This window comes from Lipotes vexillifer, unplaced genomic scaffold (genome assembly GCF_000442215.2).
Source record: "Lipotes vexillifer unplaced genomic scaffold, Lipotes_vexillifer_v1.1 scaffold919, whole genome shotgun sequence".
Taxonomy (NCBI): domain Eukaryota; kingdom Metazoa; phylum Chordata; class Mammalia; order Artiodactyla; family Lipotidae; genus Lipotes; species Lipotes vexillifer.
Window position 1 is genome coordinate 930,319 of NW_006775731.1, and position 24,292 is coordinate 954,610.

At 37.9% G+C, this 24,292-nt stretch overlaps 1 protein-coding gene across 1 annotated transcript in view; it reads left to right on the forward strand.

The window, feature by feature from the left end:
* The window catches only part of AKAP6 (A-kinase anchoring protein 6), a 382,763-nt gene that overhangs the window by 312,312 nt on the left and 46,159 nt on the right, over window positions 1-24,292 (forward strand). The window contains exon 11 of the mRNA XM_007450167.1: window positions 15,068-15,283. Within this exon, the coding sequence (XP_007450229.1) occupies window positions 15,068-15,283 (216 nt within the window). The remainder of the gene's footprint in view (window positions 1-15,067; window positions 15,284-24,292) is intronic.

Consider the following 24,292-nt stretch of genomic DNA (forward strand, 5'->3'; position numbering starts at 1 on the left):
TGTCCATTTAGAGCAGTTGCCCACAGTTCAGGCCAATGAAAAGGAAAATGAATAAGAATGATAAAGACAAAGTGAAACTAGTACCCTATCACCCCTCAAAGTTTATCAGACCGGGTAAGAATCATCTTGCAACTGATTTGAGAGATATTCCATGTTTTATTATTATCTTTTAAAAGACCATCTCAGACCACCATATGATATTTTTCCTGTCTCATAACAAAATAAAGTTATGTAATAATCTGATGCCAGAAGATGGTAACGGCTAAAGAATCATTGCATTTTAGGGAAGGGGTATTGAGGGCACATAAAAGTTACATCATTTACTTGGGATCACATAAATAATTATTGCCAAACTAGGTGAAGGCCCTAAGTTGCTTCTCAGATGTTCAACTAAAATACCTTTATGCTTAGATGACTTATGTTCTACCTTGCTGCCAGATGAAGGGGTTTAATGAGAGGACTTCCCACCAGTGTATTTAATCTTGTTTTGGGGAACAGGCAGGAGAGGGGTGCGGCATCTTTTCTCAGAAGAAAAAAAAACATGTTCTTCTAAAAGGAAAATTAGCTTTTTCAAGAAACTGCTCTCAAAAATTTCTCCTGGACCTCTGCTTTGTTTAAGCTATGGGAGTGTTTAAAGAATGAAGTTCTTATTACATTTCCTTTTCACAAGGTTGTGGAATATTGCTTTGAGCTAAGTAATCATCAGAGCAATTTACCAGTTGGCTAATATTTAGTCAGCATCTCTCTACTACCTGATATAACAGTTAAAGAGTGTTTTGCCGTTATATATTAGTTAAACTTCTAAGAGAAGTTTACTAACCTGAGAGTGTGGTTAGTATTACTGCACATCTGGGAATACTGAAAACTAGGAAAAAAGGAGTTGAATTGCCCTGGGCTTCCACCACAAAAGCAAAGGAAAGAGCTAAGAAGCAAATTCCCAATGGTCCAGACCCACAGGAAAATGTCCTATTTATTTTAGGTGCTATGAAAATAAAATCAGAAATATGAAGTTAGAGCTGGCTATACCTCAGCCTCTTCCAGGTCAGGGAGGAATAAATGAAAAAAAAATAGAAGGGTCTTTCTAATATTGACTTTTTGTCCTTAGTATCATTTTCCTCCTTTTTAGTGGTGTTATTCCCCACAGCCTAACTTTCTTCCTGCATTCTTGCTGTGTCCCTAGAGTTCTTGAATTCATTTACTTCCCATCTGTAGGATTCTTGAATAACAGTAATACTTCCCTAAAATACCAATTCCTAGCTGTTATACTTCAAGTAACACTCTGAGCTTTGTGATGAGTTCCAGGAGTGGCTTCATAGGAAATAACAAGTAAGTTAGCCAGAGATAAGTCTGGAAAAATACGGTCTGATGGAGGAGGCAGGTGAAGAATAGTCAACTGTGTATGGATGAGAGAGTTAGAAAACACCACGCAGCAGAGTTGAGTGATTCATGAAACAAATTAGTCCAATAATCTGTCCTCTCCTCTGTGTTCCACATCATCCCTGGGAATTCCTTTTGTGTCGTCCTTGCTCCCGTGTTCTCTTGCTTTCCTTCTTAATGCTATTTCATCCTCCAGGTGTGGTCTTTATGATGGTTCTTCTTTCATCTGAACTCACAGATGAGTTGGGATCCACAAATAATCCAGAGAAGAAAATCACCTTCGTCCGTTCTCCAGAATTACTTGTTTTTAAAAAATATTTTTTAAATATTTATTTTAGTTTTGGCTGCATTGGGTTTTAGCTGCGGCATGTGGGATCTTTCATTGTGGCGTGCGGTGGTCTTCGTTGTGGCACGCAGGCTTCTCTCTCTAGTTGTGGCATGTGGGCTCAGTAGTTGCCATGCACGGGCTTAGCTGCCCCGTGGTGGCATGTGGGATCTTAGTTTCCCAGACAGGGATTGAACCTGCGTCTCCTGCACTGGAAGGTGATTCTTAACCACTGGACCACCAGGGAAGTCCCCTCCAGAATTACTTTGAGTGGAATCAGTAAGAGTTAAAAAGCACAGTGGGTATTGTAAAAAGATTTCAAAATATACTGTAAAAATAAATGGCAATTAATGCCTCATCTGCTTATGAAAAGAGTGATTGTGGGATTTTAAGAAAAGGTATAGTATAATGGTTAAGTTGCATTTATACCCAGCACCCTTTCCCCCTTATTGCTAAAAGTTACCTTTCTGTAATTGCAGACTAGTTTAGCATCTTAACAATAATGGACATGTTTTTAAAGTGCATTCTTTATTCCAGGGAGACTCTGTAATAGATACCAGCATTTTAGTAATGATACAAGCAATCTGTAAGCTATTACAGTTTTCTTTAGAGTAATGTAATCTTCATATTGTTTTGTATGTCTGGAATTTTAATAGTGTTTTTAATTTAGAAAAGGAAGTATATAACATATTACTAATTACATGTGAATATGAACTAAGCACACGACCACTGAGCTTGATTCTTAAAAACAAACATGTTTAAAAGTACTTAACCTAGTGTAGGGTAAGTCACAAAGAAATTAAAGGGCTAACAGCAGCTTTCATGGAATAACACAGTGAGGGTCTTCATTTTTAGAATGGTTATTAATTTCGGTCTACAGCTAAAAAGTAGCTAAGAGGTATAGAAATACTCCTTTCCAAATATAATTAATGTTTTTTGAACAGATGAAGGTACAAAAGAATTAAAACATAAATATGAGTGTATTAAAAGAATGTTTAGTTTTTCCCTTGAGGACATCATTCATTGAAGGGTGTCCAAGAATTTGTAGTATTAATAGTCCTGGTGGCCCTTAATGATTCAACTTGATTGGTGAGGATACTAGATTGCAAGAACAAGATCTTTTTCTAGGTCAAAGGTCAGGCTAATTAGAACTGGAGGTAAAGATGACACCTCACTTATCTGCTGCCTAGGTGAACAGAGGGTAGATGATTTTTCTTCAAAATGAAAGTGTTCGCTGAAACTATTTTGATTTTAAATGGTTAAAATAAATCATTTAGTGTTAGAATCTAGACTTACACTGTCATGTACAATTTAAAAAGTATTCTGGCACACATCCCAGACCTTGTTCAAGGAGCTGATAGAGATGTGCTTGGTGAATCAATTCAGGGGCCTTTACTGCTATTTTTAAAATCCAGCTTTTACGTTAAATAAACCAGTTTGTTATTTTGCAAGAAGTTATAATCTACTTAGAACTGTCATTCTCTGTTTCTGACTTGCAGTTAGATGGTATTTCCAAAATGTCAGACCTAGATTCTGCTTCTACCGTCACCATAATACAATGTGACAGCCAAGATATTATATCAGTACCTCTTCCATAATTAGCAATAAGGATCCTGCCAAGGGTTAACTAGAAAAGTTTCATAAATGTTTTTCTACAAATGGTCCTGAAGGCAGTATTATGCTTTTAAAATCTGCTAATGTAGCAAAGACTCATGACAACCAGGAGACAAATCTATGAGCAAAACTGTTTGGAGAGAATAGTTTTGTACTGTATGATGTATGGTATGTAAATGAGCTTATTAGGACTCTCATCTATTTTATTATTGGTGACCAATTTGATAGAGGCATTTAAAAAACAATATTTCTGCCTGACTCCTAGAAATGAAGAAGATACATTGATATAATTGAGAGCAAATGATTGCATGTCGTGCCATTTAATCATGTCATTTTTCAATTGCTATTTTTTGCACTTCGCTGCATGCTTATAGAATATTTAGCTCCAATATAGATTAAGTCCCAGAGTTTGCAACTGAGCTGAGTTCCTATATTGGCTGACATCTTTTAAGTTTGGAATCAGGTAAAATATGAAGATGTCTTTTGTCCATATTTTCTTTAAAATATGCAAGTCGTCATTCAAACCTCAATTGAGGTGTTTTAATTTTTGGGGCTCTTTTGAATTACTCCTTTACAATTCCAGGTTGGAAATTCTTTTTCCTTTTTTTTTCCATATTTTTTTAAGTTTTATTTTTATTTTATTTATTTATTTATTGGCCATGCCACGTGGCTTGTGGGGTCTTAGTTCCCCGACCGGAGATTGAACCGCACCCTCAGCAGTGGACACATGGAGTCCTAACCACTGGACCACCAGGGAATTCCCTAAAGTTTTTTTTTTTTTTTTTTTTTTTTTTGCGGTACGGCGGCCATGGCTCACGGGCCCAGCCGCTCCGCGGCATGTGGGATCCTCCCAGACCGGGGCATGAACCCGTGTCCCCTACATCGGCAGGCGGACTCTCAACCACTGCACCATCAGGGAAGCCCTAAAGTTCATTTTTAATAGAATCATTTTTCTGATATTCACTTCCATTTTGCTTTGGAGCTAGATTTATTTCTTTTTTTCTTTTTCCTTTTTTTGACTAGATTTATTTCTGACATCATGTCTGTTAAATTCATGTTTGCCAAAAGAGCCAAAGCTGCCTGCTCAGCACATTCCTTATCTGTGATGGCCACCATCTCCTCTACCAGAACAAGATGGCTCGCACAGGTCAATACACAACAGGTTGCTCACCATTCTTTTCAGTGGGGTTTTCAGGATAATATAGATATGGGTGTGCATATTTAGAAAAAGGGTATCTTGCTTTAATACTTCCAATTTCTTTTCCCTGTTTCCTTTTTTTTCTCTTCCTATCAAAACTGTTAGTCTTGCTAGGTCAGTTTATTTTTTTTTTAATTTATTTTTATTTTTTCTTATTTGTAACATACACTATACACTAGGTATAGTTAAGCACATAATTGGCTCAAGAATGGAGGTGTCAGGACCAAATCTGCTGACCCCTTGCTGGAAACTTTGATAATCATTTGCCTAATGTTTCTTACTTTTGTTAAATCTCTTCTTTATTATTTATATGATTTACATCTTTCTCAGAAAAGAGATTATCTCCCACTGTCTGCTAGAATATGAGGTCCTTGAGGGCAGAAAGTTTTGTCTGTTTTGTTCACTGATGTATCTCAAACACTGAGAACAGTGCCCATTATAAAGGTGTTTAATAAATATTTGTTCAATTAATTAATTAGCATTTTTTCCACCTCTGCTATCATTAACTACCCTGGGCTTAAGAATTGCATAGGTTATAAATTCTTATCATATTTGCAGACTTAGGAATGGGTATAAGATAGACCCCTGACAGGTATATGCAAGAAGTTGTTGGCTCTCTGATCAATAGTAACTTTATGGCTGTGGCCACTTCTGGTTAGAACTCAGGGGCAGAGATGGTCTGAAAATGTCGAAATTTTCCAAGCTTCTTCAGCTGTCTTATGAAAGGCAGTGTAGCATAGTGTTTTCATGAACTGGCTCTGCATTCAGGTGGCATGGGTTAAAATCCTTTGCTCCTTATTTGCTGTTACTTAACCTCTCTGTGTCTCCATTATCTCATTTGTAAAATAGGTAGATGACAGCAATGTATGTCTCAGAGTGCTGTTGTGAGGATTAAATGAGTCCATACATATAAAGTACCTAAAAAATGCATAGCACACAGAAATACACAAAAAACACTTGTCATTAGTGTAGGAGATTAGTGAAAAATAACTAAGAAAATACTACTAAGAAAAGAGCTCTAGCAATTTATGGCTCAATGATTGTTGGTTATTATTTTGCATTCAAGTAAATCTTGCTTATCTGAAGCAAACATAGTATTATTTTTATTTTGTTTTGGTTCAGATACATATAGTCAACTCAGAATCATCTTTGGTAAAGTATATGAAGTCTATCTGACATGTCAGGTCTCTCATCCTTGTACAGATACTAACAACACAATAGATTACAATTTCATAAGATGTATCTAAATATATATGAAACTCATCACTGCAATAATTACACTTAACTAACATTCTTCAACTCCCACATTTTCTTCAACTCCTTTTCCAGGCATGCTCTTTATATATATACTTTTCTGTTATGTTTTATGACATCTCTAGAAGTTAGGACAGCTATATTAAAAAAGGAACTGTATTTTTTTATCATATAGCAGAATGTTTTATCTGTTGACTGAGATTTATAGGTCTGTAGTTGTAACTGTATCCCAGGAAATTTTATAGCCATTACTTTAAAAGAATAAATAAAAGTTCTACATTTGCATTTGTAAGTGTATTAATCAGTGTATTGATCCATGGTTGCAGAGCCATGGTGACTGACTGGATGGTATTGGTAATATCGAGTCTGTTGTCATAACACACTCTAAAGGAATGGAAAATTATCTGATTATATCATCAGTTTTGTGGTTGACAATATATACCTGCCCTTAACTGAGAGATTTTTAAAAATAACAACTTTATTGAGATATAATTCATATACCATAACATCTAATTTTTTTTTTTTTTTTTTTTTTTTTTTCCTTGCGTTATGCGGGCCTCTCACTGTCGTGGCCTCTCCCATTTGCGGAGCACAGGCTCCGGACGCGCAGGCTCAGCGGCCATGGCTCACGGGCCCAGCCGCTCCGCGGCACGTGGGATCCTCCCGAAACGGGGCACGAACCCGCGTCCCCTGCATCGGCAGGCGGACCCTCAAGCACTGCGCCACCAGGGAAGTCCTACCATAACATCTAATTTCAAAATGTTTTTACTACCCTGAAAAGAAACCGTTTACCTCTCAGCAGTCACTCCCTGTATCCCCCGACTGCAACCCCTGGCACCTACTAATATACTTTCTGTTTCTATGCACTTGCCTATTCTGGCCATTTCATATAAATGAACTCATACAACATGTGGCCTTTTGTGTCCAGCTTATTTCACTTAGCATAATGTTTTCATCCATGCTGTGGTATGTATCAGTACTTCATTCCCTTTTATTGCCAAAAAATATCCCATTGTATGGATATACTGTTTTTTTTAATCTATTTATCTATTAATGGATGTTTGGGTCATTTGCACCTTTTGGCTATCATGAATCATGTGGTTATGAAATTGTCTACAGGTTTTTGTGTGGTCATATGTTTTCAGTTCTTTTGGGTATATACCTAGGAGAGAAACTCCTAGACCATATGGTAATTCTGTTTAACTTTTTGAGGAAATGTACTGTTTTCCGAAGTGAGTACATCATTTTGAAATCCCACCAGCAACAGATGAGGGTTCCAGTTTCTCTATCTCCTCACCAACATATATTGATGTTTTCTGGTATATTTATTTATGTTTTATTTCCAGCCTCACACCACTGCCACCCCCCAACACACAGACAAATTTGCATATAAGTTCCATGAGAGCAGAAATCTTGTTGCCCACCGTTATACCCCTACCAGTGAGAACAGTGCCTGGAATATAGGAGGCACTCAAGTACATTTAGATTATTATTAACATCACATTCCACTTGAAATTCCATGCTTTTTAAAATGTTGCAAAAGTTATGGTTTCTTGGGCATTCCCTGGTGGTCCAGTGGTTAGGACCGTGCACTTTCACTGCTGAGGGCACGAGTTTGATCCCGCAAGCCGAGTGGCGCGGCCAAAAAAAAAAAACATCTGTGGTTTCTTGACCTTTTCTTATGTGAATCCCCCACAGCTGTAATGCCTGTCCTTCTTCCCCTCCACTTTTTCGAACTTCAGCAACTTTCATGGCCTAGTTCTAGTCCTATGGATCTTTATCTACTCCAGCTGTTAATGATCTTTCTCATCTCCAAAGTCAATGCCCATAATTTAGCATGTATATCAATTGCACATTACTTTTGGGTCACAGCCTCACTATTCACATGGCACATTCACCTCACTTACCTCATTTAAAACCTACAGGGCTTCCCTGGTGGCGCAGTGGTTGAGAGTCCGCCTGCCGATGCAGGGGACACGGGTTCGTGCCCCGGTCCGGGAAGATCCCACATGCCGCGGAGCGGAGGGGCCCGTGAGCCATGGCCACTGGGCCTGCGCGTCCGGAGCCTGTGCTCCGCCATGGGAGAGGCCACAGCAGTGAGAGAGGCCCGCGTACCGCAAAAAAAAAAAAACCTACCACAACCTGATGGGTTAGGTCTCATCAAAAACCTTTGCCTTGCATTGATAGCTCTCATTTTGAGTAGCCAGAGGCTTCTCTTCACAGCCAGATTACAAGCCCTTAAGATCAGGTACCACATCATATTATATGCCTCTTATCCACCAATGCCATTCCTGTAATGAGAATTATGGTGTTTGGCACATAATTGATACCCAATAAATGTTTACTGCTATAAGAAATATCATTCATGTGATCTTTGCCAACCTTGCCCCCAAATTATGATTCTGAACCAACCAGTCAAAAGCATCTTCTGGAGAATCATAGAGGTACCAGTATAGCCTCTCATTTTTCCCACCTGCTATACATTCTTCTCAGACCATGCCTGTAGGCAGTAGCATTACCTGATGCCTTGTACCTTCCAAACAGTCATCAACGTTTGATTGCTATGTAAACTCTATGAGAGCAAAGCTTCTATTTAATTTAGCACAATGCCAAATATGTTAGTCATTAATTAGTAAATGACTTACTTGATAAAAATAGCCAAAAGGAGTAAAATCCCCAAATACAGTACTCAAACAATCAGCATTCTTTTTTTAAAAGTTAATTTTATTTTTATATACAGCAGGTTCTTATTATCTATTTTATACATATCAGGGTATATATGTCAATCCCAATCTCCCAGTTCATCCCACCAACCCCCCCCTCCACTTTCCCCCCTTGGTGTCCATACGTTTGTTCTCTACATCTGTGTCTCTATTTCTGCCCTGCCAGTCGGTTCATCTGTACCATTTTTCTAGGTTCCACACATATGCATTATTATACGATATTTGTTTTTCTCTTGCTGACTTACTTCACTCTGTATGACAGTCTCTAGATCCATCCACGTCTTTACAAATGACCCAATTTCATTCCTTTTTATGGCTGAGTAATATTCCATTGTATATATGTACCACATCTTCTTTATCCATTCATCAGTCAATGGGCATTTAGGTTGCTTCCATGACCTGGCTATTGTAAATAGTGCTTCAGTGAACATTGGGGAGCATGCGTCGTTTTGAATTATGGTTTTCTCAGGGTATATGCCCAGTAGTGGGATTGCTGGGTCATATGGTAGTTCTATTTTTAGTTTTTTAAGGAATTTCCATACTGTTCTCCATAGTGGCTGTATCAATTTACATTCCCACCAACAGTGCAAGAGGGTTCCCTTTTCTCCACGCCCTCTCCAGCATTTGTTGTTTGTAGATTTTCTGATGATGCCCATTCTAACTGGTGTGAGGTGATACCTCATTGTAGTTTTGATTTGCATTTCTCTAATAATTAGTGATGTTGAGCAGCTTTTCATGTGCTTCTCGGCCATCTGTATGTCTTCTTTGGAGAAATGTCTATTTAGGTCTTCTGCCCATTTTTTGATTGGGTTGTTTGGTTTTTTTTGATATTGAGCTGCATGAGCTCAGCATTCTTAATTGTATTAAAATTCTGGAGATCATCAAGCAAATACTAATAATATAAAGTTATCACTGGCTGAAAAGATCTATTCATTGATTCATTAATTTTTTTAGCCATTCAATAACAATTAAAAAATAATTGGGGGTGGGAGGAATTGGGAGATTGGGATTGACACATATACACTATTGATACTATGTATAAAATAGATAACTAATGAGAACATACTGTATAGCACAGGGAACTCTACTTAATGCACTGTGGTGACCTAAATGGGAAGGAAATCCAAAAAAGAGGGGATATATGTATATGTATAGCTGATTCATTTTGCTGTACAGTAGAAACTAACATAACATTGTAAAGCAACTGTATTCCAATAAAAATTAATTAAAAAAATAATTGATCACTAATGGGTATGGTCTTTAGGCTCTTGGCTACAAGTGTGACTCCAGAATCAGAACTTACACCTTCTATTTTTATACTTGTAAAAAACTACTCAACTAGATTAATTTTCTTATCTGAAAAACTAAGTTCCTCTGTTTTCTGTAGAGCAATGTTCTCAAACTTTAACATGCATTGTAATCACCTGTAGGGCTGGTTAAACCATGCCTCGTTGGGGCCCAACCCAGAGTTGCTGATTCACAAGATATGGAGTGGCACCAGGGAATTCTTGTTTCTAACAAGTTTCCAGATGATGCTAATACTGCTTGGCCCTGGGAACACACTGAGAAATTTTGCTCTAGAAAATTTGGTCACAGGTAGCAGACTAAGAGAAGACAATTGCTCACCTCATGTAATTAGAATGGTAAAATACAGAAAATGCAAAAAAGAAGAAAAGCACATGAAAAAGTGTAGAAAACCCTTGCAACAAAGAGATGGAGCTGTCTGCTTTTATATGATCCTATTTAAAGTAGAAGAATGTGCCTATCTTTTCACTTCTCTCTTTTCCCTCTGTATATTTCCTCACGCCAACTACATTGAAGGCAGGTACATATCATATACATATACAGATTGAAGTTTCTTTGTTGTGCTTGCCACATGGAAGGCATATTCAATAGACAGTGTTTAAACAATTGATTCATCTAGAAGGTAAAGTCATGTTTGACTTTATAAATGGAATTGCTTCATAATTTTTTAATTTGACGCATTACCTAAAGTCCCACCACTTTGTTTCTATTGACCTACTTAATGATGTTACATTAACTGCCAAATAAAATTATGTAAGAGATATGGAGACAAATTTCTTTGGAGTTTCTCAGCTAGATTTAATTGTTTTCTCTCTGCATTTACCATATACTTGGTTTTGGTATTTTTTGAATTTCATTTTCCTCCTCATGTCTTTTTTCTCTATTTAGTTCTTACATTTTATTTATTGTGCATTTTGGTTCTTGGTCTAATTGTAGTTCTTTAATTGTAGGCTTCTTTATATCCTTTTGTAATAGGAGATGACAGTATTATTTAATGTCAAGAATATGAGTGTACATTTGACCCTTGAACAACATGTGTTTGAACTGTACAGGTCCACTTATACTCGGATTTGTTTTCAACAGTAAATACTACTGTACTCTATGATGAGTGGGTTGGTTGAATTTGCAGATGTGGAACCCTGGATACAGAGGAACCCTGGGCTGGACATAAATTATAATCAGATTTTTGATTGTGCTGGGGGTTGGTACCCCTAACCCCGGCATTGTTTAAGGGTCAACTGTACAAGTAAATATAATCATTCATGCAATGTGTGTGCATAAATATATAAATTTAATGTATAATGAAGAATAAATTACCAATATTGGAAGCCTTACGTTCAGTGGTGTTAAACTGAAGCCAGTGGCAGGAATGATGTTACATCACATTTGGCTCCATAATATGAGTGGTTTCAACAGTCAGAGAAGTTCATAAAGCAAGTCAGGAGAGGAGACAAGCCCTACATAAACCCAAAACACCAGTATCACCACTGGTGAATTGAAAATCAGATTGATCATTTATAAGTATAAAGCAAAAATCTTCCGTCTGTTGGCAGCTCTCTTATAACATGTCCCAAAAGATATGTTTAACGGGTTGGAGATTTGTAAAGGAAAAAACAAATTAGAAATTTTGATTTTCACTTTTATATACTTCTCACCTTTTATAGCAAATATGCTTTTTGAGTAACATGAGGAAGTTGAGTAGAAGTGTAAAATAACCAAATTAAATAGGTCATTAGAGACTTAAATGTAGAACACTGAACTACATTTCAACAATTGGATTCTGAAGTGATACTAAGACAATGACGTCCATACTAACAGAGGTAGCTTTGTAGGAAAAAGTTCCTAAAGATTACCAAATAATAATGATACTAAATACATAACTAAATACAAAAATAATGATAATTAAATACATAACTAAATACAAAAGCATTTGGAATATCTTTCTCTTAGATATACTGATAATTAGTTCTCCTTCTTTCTTTTTACATTTTCTTTCTCACTTCTTTTCTTTCTACTTTTCTGGGAAGGCAATATGACTGTGCTTGGGAACCAACGTGATCTCATTGGATATCAAGGACAATGCTTCAAAACTGGCAAAAATGAAAAACCTTATAAACTTTTCAGTTCCTTACTTCCTTTTCCATCTGCTTTACTCTCTCTTTTCTCCAACACACTGGGTACTCCCAGGGTCCCAGGCTACTTGCTACTGGACCTTCTGTCCTTATAACCACAGCCACCCAACTTGGACCATCTGGCTCACATTGTTTCCCTGAAGATTTCACGACTCCTCCGATAGCAACCTGCACAAACTTCTGTTAGCACCTACCTCTCTGTATTATTCTTGGTACTGTATAGTCCACCTCCAATAGACTCTCAGCTCCTTGAGAGAGGGAGCAGTAACTTGCTCCTTTTTGAAGCTTCCATGCCTGAAACAGTGCCTGGCAGATGCAAGGTGCAATACACATTTGAGGAGGTCTGGAAGGCAGGGATGAGTCTGTCTTATTTCTGTGCCTTACTTAGATTGCTTAGCTTGGGTTTCTGTTCTGTTCTCTGAAAATGTAAGCCAAAAATAGTTATAATAATCATTTTGTTCCTATGTAGTTATATTTAACATTTCTCTACGCATAGTGTATCATGGAAATAATGTGAGCTCTACTGATTCTAAGAAACATTACCAGCAAATGCACTGATTTTATTTAGTATGTGTTTGTGATTATAAATAAGCATGTACATTTTAATGGTTGTCATGGAAACACATTTATGTAAAAGAATGTTATCTTATCAATTATATCACTTAGATGTAAAAAAGTACGGAAAAGTATGTTGGCCATGTAAAATTCTCAATGTTCCTCTCCTTTTAAAAGTAGTGTTATTTCCAAAGTGTGCATATAGAATAAATTAATCTAGAATGTACACTAAGTTCTTTGAATATTTAAAACTTTTTAAACTGAAGAATTGTGGAGATCTGAAAATCAGATATTGAGTGTTAACAGTGTCAACAGTTTTTAAAAACAGCTAACACAGTTTTAAAACCCATAGAATGTCATTAAGATGTGGGGTGGGGATCATCTGGATACTTAAATACTGGATACATTCTAGATACTAATAAAAAGTTATGGCCAATCACCTTTATGAAAATTTCCCCTAGCAACCTCACATGTCCTGTTTCAGAACTTTGAAAATGCCTGTGAGGTGAATGAAGCCCATTTGGGCTGCTTTGTGAATATCACCTAATGTGGCTATGCTAAGTCCACACATACCTTTAGTGTCATCCATGGCAAACTCTCATTTAGCTAAGAAACATAGGGACTTTTTGTTGGCTGGAGAAATGAAGTCATTATTTTAGTCAACTTAAAATGGAGTTTTGCAAGATCCAGTTTTGTGGCATGGAAACATCTCTTGATTTTTCTAGCCCTTTATTTTTAACAATTTAATGACAAAACACAGACAAAAAAACAAAATCTTCGACATGTATATTCATAGAACTCATCTGAATCAATCCCAGTTGGCTATATTATTATCTTGAAGTGTTTAATATTGGGCCAAAAAATGACAGATATTAAGTGGGCTTGATAGGTTTGACTTGCTCAACAGTTGTTCTAGAGCAAGAGAGCAAATTATTGAAGGGAGTGTGTGTGTGTGTGTGTGTGTGTGTGTGTGTGTGTGTGTGTGTGTGTGTGTGTGTGTGTGTGTGAGAGAGAGAGAGAGAGAGAGAGAAATAGAAGGAGAGAGAGAGAATGCATGTGGGGAGGGTCAGTTAGCAGGGTTGGGAGAGGTAATGGAAACAATGCCTATTGCTTTGGTAGACCCTCAAGTTTTATCTTTGAATGTGTAGGGGTTTCTCTTCATTCAGCATTGAACTAATGAATAGCATCAGTAAAGAAATTTGTCAGACCTGGTGGTTCTATCAGGAGTTATATAGGAAAATAGTAATGATCCCTAGGAAAATAAATAAGGGTAAGTTCAAGAAACATAACAAAAAATGCTGTACTGGTATAAACTGAATATTAAAATTCCTAGTCATATTTTGCTGTAAATAGAGGTATGGGAATTTGTCATTCACCTTATTTAAAATTCAAAAATATTAAAGGTACGGGGTTCTCTCATTACAGAAATAATAGAATTCCAGCTATTACTGAGTTAGGGTTGTTTAAATGGCTATAGCATGTATTATATCAATAAGTGGAACATCTGCATGAGACGTCCACCTGCTGGTCTACTACCACTCTGCACATTTCAATGAACTGCACTTAATCATTTTAAGACTTCTTCTAATGAAGACTTATCTAGATTAACATTTTAAGCACAAATACTTTTAGGCATTAAAACTCTAGCACTAAATGAAATTGCATTGTCTTGTTTATCCTTGTTGATTAATAGGCAATCTGTTAACTGTTAGAACAGTCCAATTGTGGCAGTAGAAGGAGATTAGTAATTCAGTGATGTTTGTGGATATAATCATCTTTTCTCCCAAAGGCTTTGAATTAGAGTATCACTTACACACTGTCCGTAGACAAAGAAGAGATATAATACTTTTAGACATGTGTACCCACTATTTTGCTTGAATCGTTCAGTTTAGGGTCACTGCAGCAATACAGATGCTTCTGGGGGCAAAATCTTACTTTGATGCATGCATATCCTTCTTAAATAGTGTGAATGTCTATTAAAAGAAACACGCAACTAACAAATAATGCATTAATAATCCAGTATCCTAATTTCTGCTTTCAGAACATTATTGCTTTGTTAATCAAGTTTCGGAAGAGAAATGTTGCTTATCATTTTTTTCAAACAATAGCTGTTATATATCAAATTTTTTGCAATCTCATTTAACTTATTTCCAGCCCAGAAAAGTAAACTTTTGGCTCCAAAGAATCTAGGAGTAAATTTGGAAATACTCCATTTCCTTTTGGAGGACTTTTCTGTCTTTTGTATTTCCTATGAGCTTGAATCAAAGCATGTCAACCTGTTTGGCATAAATGCTTTATTTCATTAAGTTAATCACCTAGATATCAAGGTGGGACCCAACATTTTAGATGTAGAAATCAGTTTTTACAAAAAAAGGGAAGAGGAATGAGATACAGCTGAATTCATTGGCATCAGTTGGGTATCTGTAGATCTCTAACACAAAGGCAACTCCACAGTCTTTCTTGTCCTATTGTTCGCAGCTGAGCATATCACTACAATTTAAAATTATGGTGGAAGAGGGTGTTTTATGTTTTAGGGAAATCTGCCCTAGAAACACTAATGGATCGGTCCCTCTTTCTGTTGCAGTCCCTCTGTTGTGAAATAAAGCAGCGACGTCGTGGAGTGGCCTCCATCCTGCGATTATGCCAACATCTTCTGGATGACCGGGAGACCTGCAATCTGAACGCGGACCACCAGCCCATGCAGTTGATCATTGTAAATCTTGAAAGAAGGTGGGAAGCCATTGTCATGCAAGCTGTCCAGTGGCAAACACGGCTACAAAAGAAGATGGGAAAGGAACCTGTGAGTGATGATTTCTTTTTTAAAGCATAATGCTCTCTCATTTTTCTTAGAAAAAAAGAAATTCTTTCAGGGCTTGGAAAATGTGTTCATCTTACAAGTGGTTTTGCTAGCTAAATCTCTAACCGCTAAAAGAAACTGCTTTTATCATACAACAGAGATTCATTTGCCTACCGATAAGATGCATTTTCGTCTCATTGTCCTTTAAAAAATTCATATGGAGACTTTGCTTAACCTTACCAAACTAAGGTTTGGTAAACCTCACCAACAATATCATTAATCATACAATACCCCATGAAGATTTTGCTAGGAGGTGGTTTACCACTCTCGGAGCATATGGAGCAATGTGTATGCTTTACAGACAAGGCAACAAAGTATACAGTTTACCTTTTCTTTACATGATATGAATTAACACCATCCACGTGTAAAACAATCTCCATTGCTCCTGCTTAGAGCTCCTTCCAATACAGTTGCATTGCTGAGAACTAGCAAGTTTCCTCTGAGAGTTTTAATGCAGTGCTCAAGGTAGAGGTTGGGACCCCTTTTAAGAATTTTCCAAATTGACTGTAAATGCAAGCTGTTGCTAGATGAAGGAAATATATATATATATATAACTAGAGTTGTTTTATTATAATGTAGAATACACACTTGTCCAGAAAACCTTAAGGGAGAGGATTTATTGATAAAAAGATTACATTCCCCAAATGACCTTGAAGTTAGTGTCTGTTAGTTGAAGGCCTAATTCTCATGTTTGACTTACATAAATGAAACACACACACACATACATACATACATACATACATACAATGGAAATTTTTTCTTGTGTATTTATATTATCCGTTCTATGTCTTTGGAAAGTTCAAGATTCAAAATTGTAAAATCAAGTATAATAATCCTGCCACTGAAAAACAGACTTCTCCTATGAATTCTAATTTTAACAATACCTAAATATTTAGGTTATCTGATGTGCTTGGCATTGGGGACTGGGAACAGAAGGGACAATGAAGCAGTAAGCCTTCTCACTCTTTTTGCATCTGTAGTTATGTTGAATCTAGGGGGTGATTTTATCCTCAATAGTTCACTTTAATTGTTTTGCACTGAAGTCATTAAATTTCTTAAGACTTCCAAGTTATTACCAGTAATCAGATTCTATATAATTGGATGTCTTTTCTTGAAATGACCTATTTGTTGTGAAGCTATTTAGCTAGAGTGTTTTCTTTTCTTTTCTTTTCTTTTCTTTTCTTTTCTTTTTCTTTCTTTCTTCCTTCCTCCCTTCCTTCCTTCCTTCCTTCCTTACTTCCTTTCTTTCTTTCTTTCTTTCTTTCTTTCTTTCTTTCTTTTTCTCTGAGTGTTTGAAAGCATAGAAGAGGTTATTTTTTATTCTACAGTTTGAAACATCTAAGCATAGTAGTGGTGATAATAAAATTTACCCAAAAACCAACTGCACCTGGAGAAGCTCTTAACATTTTGGAAGCATTCAAGCTGCTTTGGAGGAAACAAAACTGGGTTTCTTTGGAGATTTATTTGAAATCGTATGATGAGGGATGCAGGACTGGATGTCTGCAGACTAGCTGTAGACATTTTTATCCTACTTCTGTGGTCAAGGGGTAAGCTTTAGCTTTGAAACCCTGGCTGCTTCTTAGAGGCTTAAGCTACTACAGAGATAGATAAAAATTGCAGATGGACAAAACACCCCCTTTTCTTTAGGTTGGCTGCTGAATGTTAGGTTTTCTGGAATGATGAGGTAGCAAATAAGGTCCTCTGTGCTAAACAAGATTGAAAATCACTCGAGAAAGGGATAGAAGAGTATCGAGTGGCACTAATGCCAGCAATATAATGAACACCGTGTACCTCATTACATTGGAGATATTTCTTGCTCTGATCTCTGTTGGTTGGGTAAAGAGTCCAAGTTGCTTTGATGGGCAAACAACTATTTTACCAATGTGGGACGCTGCCTTTGTAGAGACTCAGAAGCCTCTAAGTGGTCTGTTTGCTTTTTTATCCTATGTCCCCACCCACATGCCATCCCCTTCTTGTGTATAGGGACTTTCACTGCTATATTTCCAGGGCCTGGGACATTCCTGCATATAGTAGATGTTTAATAGATATTTGCTAAATGAATGAATACAAGCTTTCAATTGATAAATTTTGTCTCATTCTGGCATTTGGTTTGGAGTTACTATTTCTATATTAATTCTCAATGTTCATATCCTCACAAAATGGCTTTGAGTGTTATGTTCCTATGTGAATATTTCACCTTCGTGAGATCACCAAGGAGATACCTTTTAACCTTTCTTCTTGCCTGGTAGGGTCAGTTTTTCCAAGTTTTAAAGTATGATATGAAGTCCCCCATGGTATACTCTTTTCTTCAAAATTATATCTGAAGGAAATTCTCTGTGAGGTATTGAGGTATTGAATAAAGTCATTTTGAAAGTATGGGCTACATTCTGGCACTTAGAATTAGAAGCTCTAATTCTATCTCTGTGTTGTAGAAATTTCACTTTGGAAATAGCTTGTATAAGAGATGTCACCTAATCGTCTATCCAGTGCTCCTCATTTTTCATGTTACATCTGTTTGTGTGATGATTTAATTACTGTTGGTCTTCTCCACTAGTCTGAAGAAGGCAGCCACACGCCAGTTTCTGCTCACCTTTACATTCCTAAAAGCCCTACATAGTATGCAGGACTTAACAGGTACTCCATAGTATTTGTTAAATAAGTGAATTTTCTCTAAGTGATGCTCTATAGTCATCAGTGTTAGAGATTTAAAGGTAAACAAGATGTCCTCCTTCTCCTCAAAAAGTATAGTTAATACAAATATGCAAATAACTATGATGCTAGGTCTATTGAGGTAATTATGGGCTTCAAGCTTACAGTTAGTACTGACAAAAATATGGAAACTCTTTCCATAGTATTCAGGAGAATTCAGATAAATGTACAAATGTCAATTAAGCAACCTTCTCTATTTCTCCTAACTAGGTAAATAATGAATCTCTGTCTCTCTTTTTTTTTTTTTTTTTAACATCTTTATTGGGGTATAATTGCTTTACAATGGTGTGTTAGTTTCTGCTTTATAACAGAGTGAATCAGTTATACATATACATATGTTCCCATATCTCTTCCCTCTTTGTCTCCCTCCCTCCCACCCTCCCTATCCCACCCCTCCCTATATGATATCACTCATATGTGGAATCTAACAAATAATACAAATGAATCTATATATAAAACAGAAATAGGCTCACAGACATAGAAAACAAACTTATGGTTATAAAGAGGAGAGAGAGGGGTAGAGGGACAAATTAGGAGTATGGGATTAACAAACTACTATACATAAAATAGATAAGCAACAAGGATTTACTGTACAGCAAAGGGAATTATATTCAATAACTTGTAACGGAATATAATCTGCAAAAAAAATAATCACTATGCTGTACACTTGCAACTTACCCAATATTGTAAATCAACTATACTTCAATTTAAAAAAAGGCCACACTACTATTTTACTTTTTATAATAGCAAATATACTATTCTTAAAACACATACAAATAATGTAATGGTATTTTAAAATCATATTTTAGATGCAGTGGGAGTGTTTATGCTTGAAATAATAACTTCTTGCTAAAATAAGTAACTGATTCTAATTTGTTTTCTAATTCTGGATTTTTGTATGTTGAGCTTGCTTTGAATCACCGTTTGCTTTTCTTTAAGGCTTCACATTGACTTTCTTCTAGTTGAGCTTTTGTCTCTTCTTCCCCCAAAGCCTTAATTTCCTTGTAATTTGTACCAGGGTATTTACCCATATAGAGGTGCACAAAAAGGTACTAAGATCCCTAGGTACCTTGCAGCATAAGTGCTACCCTCTTGCAATGTCACTATTGCTCTGAAAATCTTGCAAAATACTCCCTACTGACTGTAGAAACCCTTACTTACAAATTCTTCCCTGGTAGAATCTCTTGGAATACATTCCCTTCCAAATGGTCCTGGTGAGTTTCTTGATTGACAGACTTGACAAAATATTAATAAGGTGGCCTCATAATTCATTACTGTCAAAAGCCAATTCAGAAGACCTGAGGCTATTGGCCTAATTCTGTTATTAAAGTTATTGATGTCTACTATATACCTAGCCCTTTGCTAAGTGTAAGGAAGATAAGAAGGCACAATGCCTGCCCTCTTTTTCTTATGGTGTAGGAGAGGAAAAGCAAAGTACACAGTAATTTATACAATGAAAGCTATATGCCAAATGGATGGGCAAGCCAACTTTTAATCTGGGAGCCAATTGACTTGCCACTGCCAATGGTCTGCAAGTATCTTCTCATTTGGGAATTGGCTTTCAAACCATAAGCCTATGCATCAGTTCACAAAATACTTATGCCTTGTTCATGAGCAGAAATAAATAAATGAGCAGATGAGCGTGCCAGGGTACAGTTAATGCAGTTAGTATATACATTTGTCACTTGGGAGGAGTACAAGTCAAGAACTGGCAGAGGCAGCTGCTTAGGCAGCTCTGCTGTGATTTAAGCCACAATCTAAATACAACTGCAAGTTTCTGCCTCAGGGGACACGGGGACAGCTAAACAACCGACATCAGGTCATTTCCACAATTGTTATGGTGTCCACACTGTCCACACTGCCACAGAATGGCTTTAAGCAGGAAAATGGAATGATCAGATTTGGGTTTTTAGAAGAATGCTCTGCAGTGGATTAAGAGGGAGTAAAACCAGAGATAGAATGACTTATTAAGAGAACACCAGAGGGACTTCCCTGGTGGCGTAGTGGTTAAGAATCTGCCTGCCAAGGCAGGGGACACAGGTTCTATCCCTGGTCCGGGAAGATCGCACATGCCGTGGAGCAACTAAGCCTATGTGCCACAGCTACTGAGCCCACGCGCTCTAGGGCTCACATGCCACAACTATTGAGCCCGTGTGTGCTGCAACTACTGAAGCCTGCACTCCTAGTGCCCATGCTCCACAACAAGAGAAGCCACCACAATGAGAAGCCCACGCACCGCAATGAAGAGTGGCCCCTGCTCGCTGCAACTAAAGAAAACACCCGCATGTAGCAACAAAGACCCAACGTGTCCAAACATATAATTAAAAAAAAAAGAGAGAGAGAGAGTGGTGTTGGAGTGGTCTGGAGGAGAGAGGGTAGTGACCTTGAAGAGGTGGTAGCAGTGAGTAGAAGGGGTAGATTTGAGAGCTACTGCAGAGAGAATCGATTTAACTTGGGAAATGATTGGATATGGTTGTAGAAATGAGGGTGAAGGAAGAGTCAAGGATAAGTAACAGTTTCTGTCCAGGCAGTTGAAGTGATAAGCCATTATTCACTGAGCTAGGCGGAAGACCTAGTTCAAGGGGTGGGTGATGAATACAGTCTTAGACATGCTGAGTTTAAGGCACAGGAAACTCACCCAAGGGGAGATGGACAGGGGACAGTTGGACACACAGGTCTAGAGTTCAGGAGACAGGTTTCGGATGGATTCACAGATTTGAGAGTCATCAGTGGACAAGTCATTGAAACCATAGCAGAGGTTATGGATTAAAATGTGTCCACCCCCCATCACAAGCGGCCAGATTCCCACGTTGACATCCTAACGCCCCAGTATGTCAGAATGTGACCTTATTTAGAGAAGGGGTCTTTACAGAGGTAATCAAATGAAAATCAGGCCATTAGGGTGGGCCCAATTCCATATGACTGGTGTCCTTATAAAAAAGGGAAATCTGAACACACACACACACAGAGTGAAACACCATGTGAAGATGAAGGCAGATATTGGGGTGATGCTTCTACAAGCCAAAGAATGCCAAAGATTGTCAACAAATCACCATGAGCTACGCAAGAAGCATGGAATAGATTTCCTCTCACAGGCCTCAGAAAGGAAGCAACCCTGCTGACACCTTGATCTCAGACTTCTAGCCTTCAGAACTATGAGACAATACATTTCTGCTAGTTAAGCCACCAAGTTTGTGGTACTTTGTTACAGCAGCCCTAGTAAACTCTTACAGGAGGGAATGAGATCAGAGAGATGACTGAGAAATGCAGATAAGTAGGACTGAGGGGCAAGGAACCAATAATGTAAGGGATATGAACCTATGAAATAACGAAAGGGCTATGAGCCCCCAAAGTGGTGGGAAAACCAGAAGGATGTAACAATGTGGAAGCCAAAGACAGAGAATGAGTGAGAAAAGACAACCATGACACCAAGTGTGGCTTTAGTGACATGACAGTCATTGTTGACTCTGGAAAAAATACTATTGCTGTAATCACAGGGGCAATAGTGTTGGCATTTATTGAGAAAGGTGTGGGAGATGAGAAAGTGTGTGCAGAAAGTGTAGAGAGCATACAAATGCAAAGAAAACAATTTTCTACACAGAGATTTTGAAAATACAGAAATCGTATTCTTTTAATGAGTAGACAAACCATCCCAAATCTGTCATGTGGGAGATGGGGATGGACACATATGCTGATGCATGGTGGAGGAAGAAGACCAAGTCTCTCTGCCTTGGTTCATGGTATACTGGGGTAAAGAGGATGGGAAAACAGGTGAATTATAACAAAACATGGAAACACATACTGACAAATATATATATACTGAAAAATCCTGGGCTTAATGGAGATGAGGATCTGCAGGATGGATAGGTGGATGGATGGGTAGATGGGTGGGTGGGTGGGTAGTTGGATGGTTGGCTGCTAGCTGGCTGGCTGGCTGGTTGGATGGATAGATGGATGGATGGATGGATGGATGGAAGAAAAGATAGCAAAACCATGTAATTCAGGGTAGTTTTGTTTGAAGAAAGATAATCCTTTATTCACAGTGCAAAAAGTTCATAAAAATCATGCATAACTTTATAATTTATAATAGGAGAAGATGTGAAACTTTAAGTTCCTTGAAATCCTCCTACCCAGAATTCAGGGGAACTGGTTTGGCATGTTAATCACCTGCTCCCATGGCTGCTGCCAATGTTCAATCAAAATCCTCAATATAAAGGTAATTTATTTGCCAAAGAGGAGGAAAAATATTAAAGTATTTGTTCTGTTCCTTTGGTAAGCAAGTGAAAATAATTGATTCCCTGGGAATACTGTGTTCACCCATGTGAGGCAAATTACAGCAGCCCCACAAGTGTTAGAACACTCAGTGCACTGGTACTGACAGTTGAGCATAATATATTTAAACCTCTCTTGTAGAGGCAGCTCTTACAGTTTGCTAGTCACGTTCTCCTCTCGCAATCCTAAATTTATCTAATGGAAAGGAAGACCCTTCTTCTGATGTTCACACTGTCTGGAAGACGACTTAAATTTACTACACAGGCACTAGAATAAAGGGTCCTGCTAGCATCCCCTTTTAAACATTCCTGAATCCATCTCCTCTTGCCATCCTCACCTCTCCAACCCGCCCCACCCCCACCCTCGGACAACATCATGCCCTCGTTGGCTCCTTCTGACTGCCACGTGCTCCCAGCTCCCAGGGTTGCCCAGAGTTACTGCCATGTGAGGATGGAAGTTATCTGATATCAGAGAGAAAATTCTGGGTAACCCTTGACCTACACACCTAAAGCCCAGAGACTAATTTTCCTGGCTACTATTTGTCTCGGCTAGGGGAGGCTTGGCATTCATTCATTCATAAACCTTTACTGCAGGATCTCCTGTGTTCCAGACATTGACCTAGACTATAGAGGATGCAAAGAGGGTGAAGACCAAATCTCTCCGCCTTGGTTCATGGTACATCGGGGTGAAGAGGCTGGAAAACAGCTGAATTATTATCCAACATGGAAAGTGCTAATATACTGATAAATCTTGAGCTTAATGGAAATGAGGATCTGCAGGAAACTGGGTCCAGAGGGTATGAGAAATTGTAAGACCTCAGAAGAGGGAGCCATAATTACAGGGCAACTCTTCTTGGGAAACTAGTCAAAACCAGCTGGAAAACAGCCTGATGACTGCTTGTGGTCTGGAGGGTCAACTGTACCCTCTGCACTCAACAATGCTGAAGCTACATCATAATGAAGTGAATCTGAGCTTTGAGACCAATTGTGGTCACAGCTTTAAAAACCCTGTAACCAGCTCCTTTCCTCAAAGCCCCATCCTACAGAACCTAACCCCTCGTTTTCTCTCAGCCCCGTGTTCACTTTGTCTCAGAAAGTTTATTTTTCTTTATTAATATATGAACAAAATGCTGTAGGATTATGGAAGACTTTATATGTTTGTGTTACAAACATCAATGCCAAGCACAGGAGACCTGGCATGGAGGAGCTTTCTGTAGAGAAGAAAAGGATAGTTAGTCTGGTCATGAGCTCACTCCAGCATCCAACAAATACTTAGAAACTACTGTGTGCCAGGCAGTATGCTGAGTGCCACGGAGAGATGAACTGAAAAAACAGACATGGTCTCAGACTTTGTGAAGCTTAGCATAAGCGAACAAACACATAAACCTATGAATAAAACATGAGTAAGCAAATACATCAATAAATATTACAAATTCTAAGTACTATGGAGAAAGCAAGAAGGAATAGTGATAGAGAATAACAGAGTACAGGCTTATTATTGTGCTTCACTTGATTGAACTTTGGAGATACTGTTTTGTGTTTGTTTGTTTTTTTTTTTAACAAATTGAAGGTTTGTAGCAACCCTGCATTGTCAGATGATGGTTAGCATTTTTAGCAATAAAATATCTTTAAAGTATGTACATTTTTTAGACATAGTGCTATTGCACACTTAAGACAATACAGAGTAGTGTAAACATAATTTTTATATGCATTGGGAAACCCAAAATTCATGTCACTCACTTTATTGTGATATACCCTTTCTTGCAGTGGTCTGGAACCAAACCCGCAATATGTCCAAAGTACGCCTGAGTAGTCTAGGTTGATTGTCAAGGGAAGTCTCTCTGAGATTACAGGTAAACTGAGACCTTAGGATGACGAAAAGATAGACATGAAAAACAGAGGGAAGAGTGAATCAGGAAGCAGGAACAGCATGTGCAAAGACCCTGAGGTGGGAAAGAGCTTGGTGTGTTTT